The sequence below is a fragment of the Hirundo rustica genome, chromosome Z (assembly GCF_015227805.2).
Source record: "Hirundo rustica isolate bHirRus1 chromosome Z, bHirRus1.pri.v3, whole genome shotgun sequence".
Classification (NCBI taxonomy): Eukaryota; Metazoa; Chordata; class Aves; order Passeriformes; family Hirundinidae; genus Hirundo; species Hirundo rustica.
Genome location: NC_053488.1, coordinates 46,006,560 through 46,021,743, shown reverse-complemented (window position 1 = coordinate 46,021,743; position 15,184 = coordinate 46,006,560). Strand labels below are relative to the sequence as shown.

Sequence of the window (15,184 nt, the reverse complement as noted above, 5' to 3'; positions counted from 1 at the left end):
TGTGAAAATCCATTCATTTCAGGCAAGGGTGGCCAGAATTCAACAAATAGAGAAGGACATTCTTCGTATACGACAGCTCCTGCAATCACAAGCAGCGGAAGCAGAGGTTAGTGAACAATAACTTGCCTTTTTTATTATGGTATGTGTATTTTCTGTAAAAAACCCAAAATATTTGAATAAAGTGGTAGGCAGGATTACTCCTATCAGCTGTTAATGTCACAATTGATCAGGCAGTTAATATTCTTACACTATTACTTGCCCCTGTTTCTAATGAACTGAGGATGACTTGTATTAGTCCTCATACGTCTGTGGAGCTTCAATCAGTAGTCATATATAAGTTGAAAGTTTAGCTTGAAATTTCAGTAAAAATGTCAATGTGCTTATAAAGGCTGAGTCCTGGTTTTAGAAATAATTAAAACAATCAGTTGTGCACACATTTCTAGTTATGAATCTCTTATAAGCACCTTCATGATCTGCTTGTCCTCTGAAAGAGGTAAGATGTAAAAAAAGGATGAATAGAGCTTCTGTCAGACTTCATTACAGTCGTATAATATATATCAATATTACATATTTTTAGTATTTAAGTACAGGGTTCTATATTAAGAAATACAGGATGTTTCTTGTAAATTACAACATCCATAGCAGTAATTGCCATTAGCAAAAAATACTCTCATGGAAATTCACTTAGAATGTCAACTCCATTTCTTGGACTGATAAATGAAATTGTGTGTGTCACATGAATATCTTATGGCTTGTCTTCACCCAAAATAACTACAGAAAAAGCTCAGAGCATCATTTGGATCACTAAAGGATGTATATTTTTCCAGTTCATAAAATTGTAGTTTCATAGTTCCAGGATTTGGGGGGAAATCAATTCTTTTAAGTGATGCAGACTGTAGTGTGTGAAATTAAAGTTGCCTGATCTACTGATGTGAGTCAGTGCAGGTGTTTACAGATACTGACAAGATCTCCCTGAGCCTTCTCTTTCTCCACCTGAGAAAGTGGAGAAAGAGAAGACTCAGGGAGAGCCTTCTCTCACTTCTCTCAGCCTCTCTGTGTGGGAGAGGTGCTCAGGACCCTTAAGGACTGTTGTAGCCTGCACAGGACTTATTTCAGTGAATCCATTGTAAATCCAGCTTTATTGTGCTGAGCCGGCCTGAACAGGACTTTGGATGCTGAGTGGAGAGGAAGGGCCACCTCCCTGGCCCTGCTGGCAGTATGCCCCTCACTGCAGGAAAGGACACGGTTGGACTTTCTGCCACAAGGCCTTTGAAGGGATGGCCCACCAGGACCTCCAGGTACTTCCCAGCTGGACTGTTCCGGCCTGGGGTTGTTCCCTCACAGGTGCAGGACTTTTCACTCCCTTCATTGAGCAGCTTGAGCTGCCTCTCAGCCCATTTCTCCCACCAGGGAGAAATCCAGGAACCATCCAGGTCCCTCTGGAAGGCAGCTGAACCCTGTGCTGTATCAGCTTCTTCAGCTTGGGGAGGCTGCACTGTGTCCCAGCTTGCAGCTTTTGGACAGTATTGGTCTCAGCATTAACTCTGGCTTGCCTTCAGCTGTACTTTGTGCTACTGATTGTAACCCCCTGCTTCCCAGCTATTCCAGCAGTTGTTAGTCCACATTCCTGTGCCCTCACCTCTCCTACTTGCTCGAGTAGCAGTGCACGGACATGCCAGAGAGTGGCTCCTGGCTGTGCCCGTTGCCTAGCACAGGCTTGGGGACTTTCCCAACAAGGCAGCTCTGCTGCACCTTGTTCTTCCTTGTGTGCCTGTGCCCAAGGACATTCCTCTTACCTCAGCTCTGTGCATTGTCCTTGTGTTTCCACCAGCTAGGGCTCCTGCCTTGCCAGCCCTAGCCTCTGTTCACTTTCATTTCCGGTGTAAAGCCTGGTTAACTCACATCTGAACAGATAATTTTGCCCCCCGTATAGTCAGATAGATCCTGTCACCAGAGTGTTTACCTCTGGTAGAAAAAAAACAAAACCCAGTTATTTTGAACTTAGTTGTGCTCAGGGACTCAAACGGTATTGAGTTGCAGCTACAGAAAAAAATAGTTCTTAGTTCTTCACGCCTTTCACCAAATTATTTGGCTGCCTCATATGCTGAAGGTCTGATATATTGAAATTTTCATATGATGTTTCTTATCTGGACTGTGTTTGGATATCTGGTTGCATAGTTACATGTTTCAGGACAGAGTTACCAGGGCACTGATGGTGGTAAAGGAGGCAGTCACTATGCACACCCTAATTCATCTGCACAGTTTTTTTTTCCTGTGTTTAGGTACATATATGAAGATACTCAGATTTTCTTGATGCCCTTTATTGGCTGCAGTGCTAGTTACACAGAAAGAAACTCCATTTTTGGGAAATTCTGGGGAGATCTGCATTTTTTGAGTGCTTAAAGGGGACCTGTAAGAAACTTTTTAGCAGGGAATAGTGATAGGAGAAGAGGTAATGGCTTTAAATTCATGGAGAGTTGATTCAGATTAGGTAAAAGATAGAAATGTTCTACGTTGGGAGTAGTGAAACACTAGAAGACGTTTCCAAGAGGCAGCAGGGGCCCCATCCCTGGAGACATTCAAGGTCAGACAGGGCTTTCAGCAACCTGATTTGCTTGAAGATGTTCCTGCCCCTGGCAGGGAGTTTGGAATAGATGACTGTTACCGAGACACACAAAGCAGTCACACGGAGAGAGAGGTTTCGCAGGGCAGAGGTCCTTTTCCGATCCGGCTCAAGGCTGAATCCAGGCGGAAAGAGAGCCTCTTTGTCTTATTTCTTACTTTTTATACATTTGTGGGTCTAGCAGAAGATTGGCTTTTAGAGTTTTCACCTCTCAAGCCAACTGGCCAGACCAGCCATCAGTTACAATTGTTTTCAGGTTAGAAATATGCAAACAAAGGACAGAGAATGAAAAAAAAAGGATTTGTTTATGTTACATCTGTGGGAAAAAGGTAAAACTGCTTTTAATATTGTACAGTAACTAAAAAGATCTGACTCCATTTTTACGAAAATTCAAAAGGCTTTAAAAACTCAGAAAAAACAGGGTAATAGATGACCTTCCAAGGTCCCTTCCAACCCAGACTATTCTATAATTCTGTAAATTTCAAGTCATTCTTAATGACAATGAGAGATGTATTTTGTCAGTCATGCATCATGTCACCAATGCATAGATATTCCCAGATTTTTTTTTTTATTAGCTTTCTAATATTTAAAAATTTCTTGAACCAGGAGCAGAGGATGGGATAAATTATCTATTTGCTTGCCTCTGTAGTGAAGCTTCTATGTGTTTTCCAAAATTTTGCTTTACAAAATCAAATTTATAGCTTAAAGTTGTAGCTTTCCAACTCTACTAAACGTTGATGCTTATGGTGCTTTTCCCACAGCTGCTTCTGATGTGTGTTTTTCAGTAATTCACTAATACTTTGTAATGTGTTTTGATAATTTTCAAGGGATGACCATCTCTTACAGAGAACAGGTAGATCTAATTCTGAAATTGTCTGGTGGTGCAGTCACACTGCAAGGTCTGTATAACTGAAAAATTCGAACATGAGGCATTTTTTATATTTTCATCCTGTGCCTGATACTGTTACTGAACAAGTACATTTCTTTAAGAAGAAGTATATGCAGTAGTGGGAGAATGCTGGAAAATTCTTTTAATCTTAGCACAATAGTGTTTGTTCCACATATCTGTGGTTAATGCTTAGTTTTGTACCATACAGTGCTTAGTACAAATGCCAGAGATTAGCCGGGTCTTGTGTTAAATCCCTACATCTATGACTAATTGTGTTCCAGCTAATGCTTCCTTACTTTCTTATATCAGTAATTAATATGTTCTAGCTAATATCTTAGTTTTGTGAACAAGGATTGTGTGTGACAGCAAAGAATGGTAAGATAAGTACATTATGACCTGATCACATATTTGAGATACTCTCAAGTAAAAAAGCTTCATCAGATCTGAACTATATCCAGATAAGTCCATGGAATTAATTAGCATATATGCCTGCATTCAGGAAATGTGATGAATATGTATTTGTTTCAGGAATGTAGCCTGGTATGTTAGTCTCTTCCTGATCATTCTTTGAGGAGATTTCCCCATGCATTCAGCACTGATAACAGAGAAATGTTGGCTTTCTAACCTGTAAATTGGTTGGAGAGTTTATTTCTTCGTTTTTAGTGCCAATAACCAGATTGAATGTGCTCCTTATGTTATGAAGATCTGGTAACAACAATAATAAATACCACAGCTTGTGTGCTGATAGAGTAGGCCCTGTGGTGATGCCTGTAGAATCCAAGTGCAGTGTATCTTGAAGAGTAAGACCAAATATAATGCTGCAACACAAAATCAGCTTTTGGAAATCAATGAGCTGAGAAAATTCTCACACACATTTTATCACATTTTTAAGGTTTGGCAAATTGCTAAGTCTTGTGAATAACTCTAGAAAAAATTGAAGTAATTTACCTGCAAGTGGTGATATCTCCATCCACTGTAGGGTTATACCTGCCCAAAAAGAACTTTCAGCTCTTGGTACAATGTGAAATTATTTTAAAGGAAAAAGGAAAATCTTGGCAGCAGTGGTACAGGCCATTCTTTCATAATATCTGTAACTTGAAATATGTGAAGTACTTCCATTAAGGCAGTGTTGCTGTAGATAAAATGTGAAGGATTTTTTTTCTTCGTGAAATTATGCTCAGCAGGTTTTAAACTGAGAGACAAGAGCATTTCAAGGATTTGACCCACAAGACTTTTCTTTTGTCTTCTAATCAACTGTAGCAAAACTATTTCTTACCGTTTCTTAGTTTCATTTGTTGCATTTTCCATTTTCTTATACATGCTTTACTTATACATGTATGTATATTGCGTTTAATATGGAGTAATGGCAATTCTGATAAATATGTAAGTGTCTGCTTTGGCAACTCAGGTATTGACAAAGTATAAGGTAAAATTATTTGTAATTGCCTTTCCTAGCAGAAATAGTCAAGGTCTACTATGCTAGCTAGAGTTTATTATTTTCTGCTAATAAATACATGGAAAATAATAAATTGATAATAATAGTTCTTGCTGAATTCTGAAGCACTTAAAAAATTGTGGCAAATGCCATGGGAGGAACAGGTCCACATCCCTGTAAACGGGCACATGCAGTCTCCCAAGATTTTGCTGCAAGAGCAAATAAGTGAACTCTCAGAAAACTGACTTTCGTGGTCTGATGCCAAAATTCAGCAATGACAGAGGGTACAAACCAAGCTTAAGCCTTCTCTAAAAGTAGTCCCTCAAAACAGGTGGTGCAGTTTAACCCAGGGGACCTGAGTGCCATTCTCTGGCAGCTGTGCCTCATAGGGCTTACAGAGCCTGCTGCTGTTCACATGCTCTGGTTCTTTGCTGTTGTGGTTGGTAGCTTCTGTATTTTCTTCCACAGGTCCTGGGTTCAGTGTTGAAATGCACCATGAAGAGGGGACGTACTTTCAGTGGTTATATTACCTTTCTAACCATTACTCTGCAGTCTGTCAGATGAATATTAATTTATTCACAGTAATACTGTATCTATTAAAAATAATTATCCACGTGCATCAATATGTGCTGTTTTCATAAATAAATAAATATGTTTAATCACATGTGTGTGTGTATATATATAATATTTATATATTGTACATATTTATATAATTACACAGTTTTCAACTAATAACCTGCTTTCTGTTGCCTCTGTTGTTATTAACTCCTTTGTGCCAGTCTGCATGAAGAGCACAACTCACTTCAAATTACTTCAGTGATTGAAGTGGTAGGGTTTCTTCACTGAGAGCTCACAGATTTGATGTTCAAGTCCAGCTAATAACTCATGTAGTAGTAATGGGTTTGCACATTGAGAGCACATTCTGCATTTCAAATTAGATAAATCCTGCTAGTAACTGTTAAAACCTGCCTTGCAAATTAATTTGTGTGTTGAGTTGGCTACTTTTTGTAATGCCATATTCTTGAAAGTGCTTAGGGGGAATTGGAAGGCTTCTCATTCATAAATAGCATGTAGCAAACAAATGTATATTAATGGGAGCATAGAGTGTTAAAGGAGAGCAGAAACTTTTCTTTTTAGGGAATGAAATATCTGTGTGTCTGTGCTCTGGATGCAGCAGAACTATTTAATAGATACAGCCCATTTTCACCACCTTGCTCCAACCCCAGGAGTGTTCTTGGAAGAGGAGTATTATTCCCCCTCAGGTGACCCAGTGAGTCAGAGCCCTGCTAATGAACCATTCAGATTTTTACCTCTGGGCATGTTCAGTACTGCTTTCTTCATGGGATTCAAAAAGTGATTTAGTGACTGGAAAATTATGTCTTGAATTACACAGGCTCACAATTACACTTTATTCAAGACTGAATGTATTGTGAGGCAGGAATTCAGCATTATGCCGAATTCACGTCATGTACAGCAAGGCCTGAACTTGTTTGGCTGCCCCACTCTTGTACTGAGAACCAAAGTTTTTTCAGGTACTGTATGAGTACCAATAGCAGTTTCATTTCATGCACAGTGACAGAGAGGGTGAAAATTTGGGATCAGGTTTTAAAAAGTAGTAACACCATGTGTCCTAAAATACTCTGAGATTTGCTTTGTAGCTTACTCATTTTCCATAAGTGAAGGTAAAATGTCAAGGAATTTGTCACCAACAGTTGTTTCCAATTTTCTCATATTACTAGTTTGTGTAATATCCTGCATTTTTGAAATACCTTATTCCTTTAGTTAAGCTATATTTACACTTAAGTTTATCCCTAAATTACCACTTCACATGCCAGTTACTGGTTTCTGAAATTCTGCTCAATGTTAGGTGAGACTCTTGTGTCTTAGATGAACAAAACAGAGTTATTTATGCCACTGATACTCTATGAATTTAATCACTGAGAGTATCCAAAGATGTTTCAGGGTGTGTACATTGAAGAGAGGTATTGATAAAAGTCAGAGATAAATATCCTTAAAGCACGATGAGGCAGACTGTGCTTTCCTAGGTCTGCAGCTCAAGAACATTGCAGAGCCACGCAGAAACTGTGTGACATACACCCATATATGGCTAAATAAATTAATTAAGATTGTCTGTTAGGTAGTAGCCTCTCAGTCTGTGAAATGAAGCTTGGCAACAAAAACAATACTTAAAAAACAATCATGTTTTCAGCTCCGGACTTCAGCCATTTTCAGGGATTATTCATGTCTTTCTGAAAATCTGAAATGTTTTAAACACATTAATCGATGACATTTGATACTTCACGTATTTCATTACTGCTCATTTAAATGCCTATCAGCAGCAGGGAGGCCAGTTTAATTTTTATGTAGATGTATAAAAATCTGTTTTCCTGAAGGAACTGAAATCTGCCTGTACCAGCTTGCTGTGTTGGTTAAATTTGACAAAATTTTAGATGGATCAGTATCAGGCAGTATAAATTTCTTTCCTGTTAGAGTGATAATTCCTGCACTGTTTGTCCTTGACATTTAGAAGGATTCTTATAGTACAGATTTCCTTCTGTTCAAGCAGAAATTACTCATCTTTGAACATGAAGCTTAATTGAACAGTGCTGGCCATGGTCCCCAGTAAAAGCAGGGATCACGTGACTGAGCAGAGCAGACAGTTGTTTGCTCCAATTCTGTTACATTTCTGATAGGGACGTGAGCACAGCTGGTGGAAAATGGTGCTGCTGTGTGCCACAGCGGATCCTTTGTCTTGCAGGGCTGTAATCCTCAGAGGAAGTGCTTCTCTTTCATCTTGCAGTTTTTTGAAGGCGTTCGGTTGCAGCTGTTTATTTTTGAGGCTCAGGTTTATGAAATACAAAGTGCTGCTCAGTGGCTTCCTGAGGATGCAGTATTGATGCGCTCACAGCTTTGAATGGTAAACTGTACCTAATATCTGTTTGTAATTTCATAAACTCTTGTATTGACAGAGAGCACCTCAAAGCAAGCATGAGGCAGGTTCCCATGATACAGAGAGGCAGAATGAAGGTCAAGGAGCAGCAGAAAACAGCATGGCAACCAGCAGTACTGGTCAGGTAAATTAAGTATTTTGCTTGTTTTAATATAATTAAATATTTGAGGCACATGATGCTTACATGTTGGTCTTTAACTTACTGTGTTTCCATGCCTGTTCATTTTAAAAAATGTATGTTTTTCTTCTTTTCATCTATATCTGGGAAATTTCTTGTATGTACTGGAAGGGAGTGTTTCAGTAAAGGGAAGTATAAATATTCAGTAATACAGTGAGCATTTTTCTTTTGTATAAATGATTAATGAACCTAATGGTGTGAAAAAGATAGCAAGAATGACTATAGAAAATGTATTTCATTGTAAGTGTATTGTAATATAAGAAGTGTTGGTAATTTATGGAAAATTGTTCAAATTTTCATTTTAGAAGTTACCAATTGATAAGATACTGGTGATTTTTTTTAAAAAAAAGAAGTAAATGACAGATTCATCATTAATGTTTCTTTAATATTATTTTATCAAAGCTTTGAAACTGAAATATCAATGAGGTTATCTGAAAGTTGGCTGAAGGGTTATTTAAATTCTTCTAAATAATCTTTCATTACTGTGCCTCCTTTTATTACTGAAATACTTTAGTGGAATATTTTGAGGTATACATTAAATTATTTACTTGTCTTTTAAAACCAGTATTTGTCAATATTACTTCTCTCTTCAGCTAAAAATACTTTTATTTATTTACCATGATTATTTCCTTCATGATTTCCAGCTTAGACATTACCACTAGTAATTTGGATTTTTAAAACTTCACATTACAGACTTAATAGCTGAATTCATATGCAGGATATTTTTGTTGCTCCAGGGAAGTAGAATTACTTAAATAATTTCCAAAAGTGTCTTGTAGAAGATTTATCAGAAAGAAGTGTGGTTTGGCTGGAATATTTCTCTTGATTAAACATTAAGCACTGCCCATAATTTTGCTTTTGAAATGCATTTGATCACCATTTGCAATTAAATTCTATCATTTGTATCTCATTGAGATTCTGACTCTTAATTCTTATAACTGCTTTATTATTTGGGAAGAAAATAGTTCACTGCTGCTTTGGTGCTTAAAGTTTAATGTATTTAAGTAATGGTTGCTCTACTATCCATCTTCAGAGAAAGAAACAGGAGTTTTTCCTGGACAATGTGTTTTACAGAGAAGGAAGAAAGAAGGGATTGTCGTGTCTTGGCAGACCTATGCAAATGGAATATCCACTCGTCATTCAATTGAGGCCTTAACACTGAGGATTTGAGCAATTTTGACCTTTGCCTTGTAAAAATATATAAAACATAGATATTCCTTCCTTCAGGTGGGGGATAGAGCCAGGGCACTGTATTTGTGTTAAAACAATCATCTGGGGATTATTTGCTTTCAGTGCAAGTCCAGACAGAGGTTTAATGGACTGGGCATTACATTTATTTCTGATAAACCAGATCAGTATACTTAGAGCAATTACCATTCAGTGGAGTGAAAAAATAAAGTTTTCACCAAATTATTTGGTTCTACTTTGTTTTGTAGTCAGTGTTAATTGAATACAGAATTTTTCAGTATTTAAGCATGTTCTTTTCAGCACCATCCTTCAGCTGTCTTTTCTTTTCCATTGCACTCACTATTCTCCCACAGTAAAAATTTTGTTTATAGCTTTGTTTTGCAAGTTCTATAAAGGAATTTGTTGAGATGGACAATACGTCAACTTTTCTTGTTAAGAAAATGCATCCAAAACAGGGAAAATTACTCAACTGATATGGTGAATAGCAGGGTAAAACGAGTGAAGAGACAGGGAAGTATAAAAGGCAGAAACAAGATGAAGTTGACAAGAAAAGATTTTGAAGGTGGAGGTCCTACACAAGAAAGATCCCCATAACCTTTCCTTGTCATTTCCTGTTTTCTTGGATGAATAGCTGCTCACCTGACATTAGTTCCACCTTTACAAGCCGTGAAAAATGTGATTACCCTTCACCTGAGCAGCCTGCTGTCCCCCAGGTAGCAGAACCACATGATAGCTCTGAAGGAATTGGATACCTGAACTGAGTTGATACTGTTTGGGGGAAACAATAGGAAATTTTGCTATTTCCATCTACACCAGGGTGAATTTTAATAGTTAGTGCCTCAGACTTAGGTAATTTTTACCTCCTTGGATGAAACAATCACACTGAGCTTAATAATGGATAATTTTGGTGTGTACGTTATGTTGAATCTGTAATCCTCTGAATTTAGTTTAAGGAAATATGAAAGAATTACGTGGTATAAAAATCTAGGAATTCGTTCCCATATTCCTAGCACTGAACATTATTTAAGTGAATAATGGAGAAAATGTGACGTGATTTTCTTCCTAAGCTTTTCATTTTGATTTTTTCCCTGTATTCAATAGAAAAAATAAGGGTTTGTTTATATAGCAAATATAGATTGGAATAAATGGTGCTAATATAAATAACTTGAGTTACACTCTTGTAGCATAAAATACTTCCGCTGGAACATGTATCACACTTTCTGGATTCAAATGTGAGAGTAAAATGAGTATAAGGTTAATGTATTTAAATATTCCAGTATAACTAGATTTTTTTCTGTCTCTACAAACACTTCATTAAGTTAGTCCTACCTTGTACTTAAAATCTCTTTCAACTTCATGTTTAAGATGATGAACTGTATCAACTGCAAAATTCCTCTTTCTTTATGGAGCACGTAGAAGAAACAGACATTATTTCAAACTGTCTTCCATGGAGTTTTCTTCAGTGTGTTACCTACTTTTACTGAAAAAAAATTATATTAATTGATCCATAGTTTGTTTGAAATCCATAGATAGTTTGAAAACGTTTTGCAAATTAGGCTAATGATTCCATGCTTTTTTAGAGCATGAAAGAAAAACTGGTGACTACCTCAGGAAAACAGTTATTGATACTAAGTGTTCTCTAAACAAATACATTTTTTAATTTCCCAAAGCAAATGGGAAGGGAGTAACAGGTAAGGGAAACTTCACAGATAGAAAGAAAACAACAGCAAATTAAAAAAAAATAAAAACGAAAGGATATGAGTGGATAAAAAGTGGCAGAAGAAGGAAAAATATAAATACATGAAATTAATTAAAAGAGGATAAAGATGCTAATAACTGATTCTTGCTAATACAGATGGGAGCCTACCTAGATTCTAGGAAAACTACATCAAGTAGTGTCAACATTATTTTACAGTTTTCACTAAAAAAATCTACATAATCACTTATAATATGCTTTCAAAGTGGACAAACTCAAGTAGAATTATTCATTGCCCAGATCATTCTCCTGTTACTGGTGGGGTCTTGGATACCTATTCCAGTGCACTACAAAATCTGACACAAAAATGGAGGCTGTTATTTTTCACTCAGTCAAAATTAGTATTCACTTTGTTCCAAAACCCACTTCTATAGTTACTTGAAATAGTAACTATAAATACATTCAGTTGAAAATACAGTTCTACTGAGTCTGAATCTCAGGAGAAGGGGTTAATAAAACCAGGTTTAACAGTGACCTCTAAGTTGTGTCAGGGCAGAGAGGACCTAACAGAAAGAGAGGTTGGCCGTTCATTGCTGGTGGCACAACTGCATCATCCAGTGCTGAAACTGAATTAGCCTATGTTGTTCTTTCCCTCAGACTTTGTTTTATATGAGTTGTTGTTTAAATCTGTAGGGTTCTGCTGCTCGAGTGGACCACGAGACAGCCAGTGTTATGAGCTGTAGTAGTAATTATTCTGTTCCTCGCAGACTGACAAGCCATCTGGGTACCAAGGTAACCGAAGATTACAAACCACAGGTCGCTAAAGCTACATTTTTACTAATACAATAACGTCATTGTTTCTGCCAGTAGTACTAATACTATCTGAACAGTCTTGCCCATACATAGTAATTTTCATTAAATTAAAATTTTAATACAATTTTTCAACTTTGAAAATATATGCACAGAAATCTTTCACTTTTTTAACTTGTTGATGTGTTAAGACTTGTTACAGTAAGGAACAAGCAATTCCTAGAAGTTACTGGAGTATCTTAAAACCTTGTGATGTTGCTTTATAATTAATGATGAAAATTAAGCCTTTTAAGAGTGCTTCTTCAAATACTTTTGCAGAATCCAAATCTACAAAAGAGACACAGTTGCCAAGAAATTAAACAGACAAAAAAATTTATGTAAGCCCTTCACAGCATCTGCACATAGAAGACTGCACTCAAAAATACATATGCAGCATGAAAAGAGAGGGGAAGAAAAGGGCAAATTGTTGAGCCACTGGATCTCATACTGCCTGTGGAATCAGCAGCAGTATGGATACTGGGTGCTGTGCTGAACACAGTCCTCTGAGAAGCTGGACCTATTAATTATGCATTGTGTTAATGATTTTGGGCCTTAAAACAGTGTTAACAATGTTGTAATTTCAGTCCCACACTGTATGCACATCCTAAATGGAGGTGACATCAGCTGTCTATGTGTTAGTTTTCACTGCAGACTGTAGAACTTGGCAAAGTTACAATGGGAAGGCCATGAAGGCAGGAATAGAAGTGAGTATGGAAGGATACAGGCAAAGACACAGGTTGAACTGAGTGTGCTCTGGGGTAGGAAATTATTAATATTAATGCCCAAAAAGGGAAAATGGTAGAGATTCTAAATGGAAGAGTGCAGTTACAGGTGCAAAAAGAGATCAGTCTGTGGGCAGCGTGTGTAAAAAAGAGAAACATAGATTTTTTTGTTTGTTTTTCCTATAAACCATGAGCTGCAGCTGGGAGACCTGATTTGATGGCTTCTTCAGCTTTATTCTCTGGCAAAACCTTTACCTTCCAAATCCAAGTAACACTGGATTATAGCTGTCAGTTGAAACATCTGCAAAGAGATACACATAAAGCAAATTAAATTTACTCTCCTTTAAGAATCAGAGGGTTTGTTTAAATGCTGCATTTGGAGTTTCCCAGACCAGGAAGGCAGGATCTCCAAACTGAGTTACTTGACTGTCACAGAAGTGGCTCCTGTTTCAATGGGGTTTCCCATGTGACCATACAGTTTTACAGACTCTAAAATTTGTATTGCCTCAGCAATCCTGTAGTGTTTAGAGAAGTCCATGTTACCAGACTCGCTGTTTAGTCTGCCTGCTGCTGTTTATTTTTTTTTAAACTCAACTGTATGTGTATTAATCTTCACATACATTGGAATTGCCACTGAAGACACCAAATAAAATCATTCATTGATGGGGTAACTAGTGCAAATATCGAATTATGAGTAGGAAAAATTGTCTAATGGTCCAAAGTCTAATTTTTCCTTAATTACTGTATTCTAGAGAAACACACACTGCTACTTTATAATTACCTTTGATCATTTATTTATGTTGTGCTTTGACTTTGAATGTACCTGTTTATCTTGGCTTTGGAGTTTGGAGTTTTTAGATAGTATCTATGATCATTCTCTACATTCTGTTACTCTGCTAAAGGTTGACTAGAAGAGTCAAATGCTTGATTGACAGCTGTTACTGAAGAGAGGGAGTACAAACCAAATAGTGCCTTGACCACAATATTACACAAAAACCAAGGGAATCACTGAAAAATCACTATTTTTCATTTTTAAAAAATGCTGTTACTTCAAGTTAAATGGGTGGTTCTGGGTTTTCATGGAATGAGTTAATTTGACAAATTCTCAGTATTTTATACATACTAAATAAATGTTTGTTTTACTGTTTTTATCCCTGGAAACTTGAAAAAGTGTTAATTTAACTCTTTAGTTTTGCATTTGCTCTAAGTAATCTAGTCCATATAAAAGTCAGTGATCATAACAAAAAAATTATCGGTTAATTTGAGGTATTTTAAAGGAAAACTTTAAAATACACGGATGTCAGTGTTTTTTCAGCATGATGTAGACTATAAATAAGGTGCAATTAATTCACACAGAACATAGCTTTTTAAAGGCAGATTTAATTTTGAAGGTATTTTGGTTTCCGAAAATGAAACACTTTATACGTTTGTTTAATCTTATTGTACAATGGAAATCTGGAAGTCTTTGTTACTGATTATGTAGATTAATACAGTTACACACAGATATCCCCCACTTCCAGCCATTTAACCACTAAGTGGAATTTATTAAGAGTATGAATGCTGAAGTAGCAATAGTATTTAATTACTTTTAAATAGCACAGTTTCTTTCACCATGAAATAAGGGGGTTTTTTGCTTGTATGTACCATTCAAATTTTGTTTCAATTTGATGTGTGTTTTTAAAACATAACTGTATTTTCAAAATCATTTGACCTGCAGGTGGAAATGGTGTATTCATTGTTATCAATGCTTGGTACTCATGATAAAGATGACATGTCAAGAACATTGCTAGCAATGTCTAGCTCCCAGGACAGCTGCATAGCCATGCGTCAGTCTGGATGTCTTCCTCTCCTCATTCAGCTTTTACATGGCAACGATAAGGACTCTGTGTTGTTAGGAAACTCCCGTGGTAGTAAAGAGGCCCGTGCCAGAGCCAGCGCAGCACTGCACAACATCATTCACTCCCAGCCTGATGATAAGCGAGGCAGACGGGAAATCCGTGTGCTCCATCTCTTGGAGCAGATCCGTGCTTACTGTGAAACATGTTGGGAATGGCAGGAGGCACATGAACAAGGCATGGACCAAGACAAAAATCCAAGTAGGTTCTGCAAGCCATATAAAAACATTTCAAGGATATATTGAAAAAAGTGAATTTACAGAAACTGACTTCTTGTTGAATGTATGCAAGTTTGTGTGTGCATGGTTTCTTCCTTATTTAAGTTCAGCTACTGTTGGGACATAGTATGTATTACAGATCTGATACCCTACTTGCAAGCTTTTTATTTAAATCTTAGACTTCGGTATGCTTTCCAGATAGTAATTTAGTGGTTTATATTTGTAATTTATAAAATAATGTTGAGTGTGTACTCGTTCTGTTTTACATTTTTATGGATGAACAATCCCAAATTGCTTTTCACGCAGATATTTAGGAGATAGCACATTCCATTTGGGAGAGGAGCAGAGAGCCCAAATTAAATAATCTCCATCTGTCAAAACGAACCACTATTTATAATGTTATATGTGAGAAATGTAAATTAATAGGATTTTTCTCAGTTAGAAAAATAGATTTAACCTAAGAGTTAGGTTAATTGCTTCTCTGAATTGAGGGCATTCCATGAGTGCAGCCTGTAGGTGTCCATGGCAAGTGTGTGACTGA

General features: G+C 37.0%; 1 protein-coding gene across 2 annotated transcripts in view; it reads left to right on the top strand.

Moving 5' to 3' along the window:
* Positions 1-15,184, top strand: part of APC (APC regulator of WNT signaling pathway) — a 121,156-nt gene that overhangs the window by 87,569 nt on the left and 18,403 nt on the right. For both annotated transcript variants that reach the window (XM_040090689.2, XM_040090688.1), the window contains exons 7-10: positions 23-106; positions 7,917-8,021; positions 11,653-11,751; positions 14,248-14,626. In XM_040090689.2, coding sequence (XP_039946623.1) covers positions 23-106; positions 7,917-8,021; positions 11,653-11,751; positions 14,248-14,626 — 667 coding nt within the window. The remainder of the gene's footprint in view (positions 1-22; positions 107-7,916; positions 8,022-11,652; positions 11,752-14,247; positions 14,627-15,184) is intronic.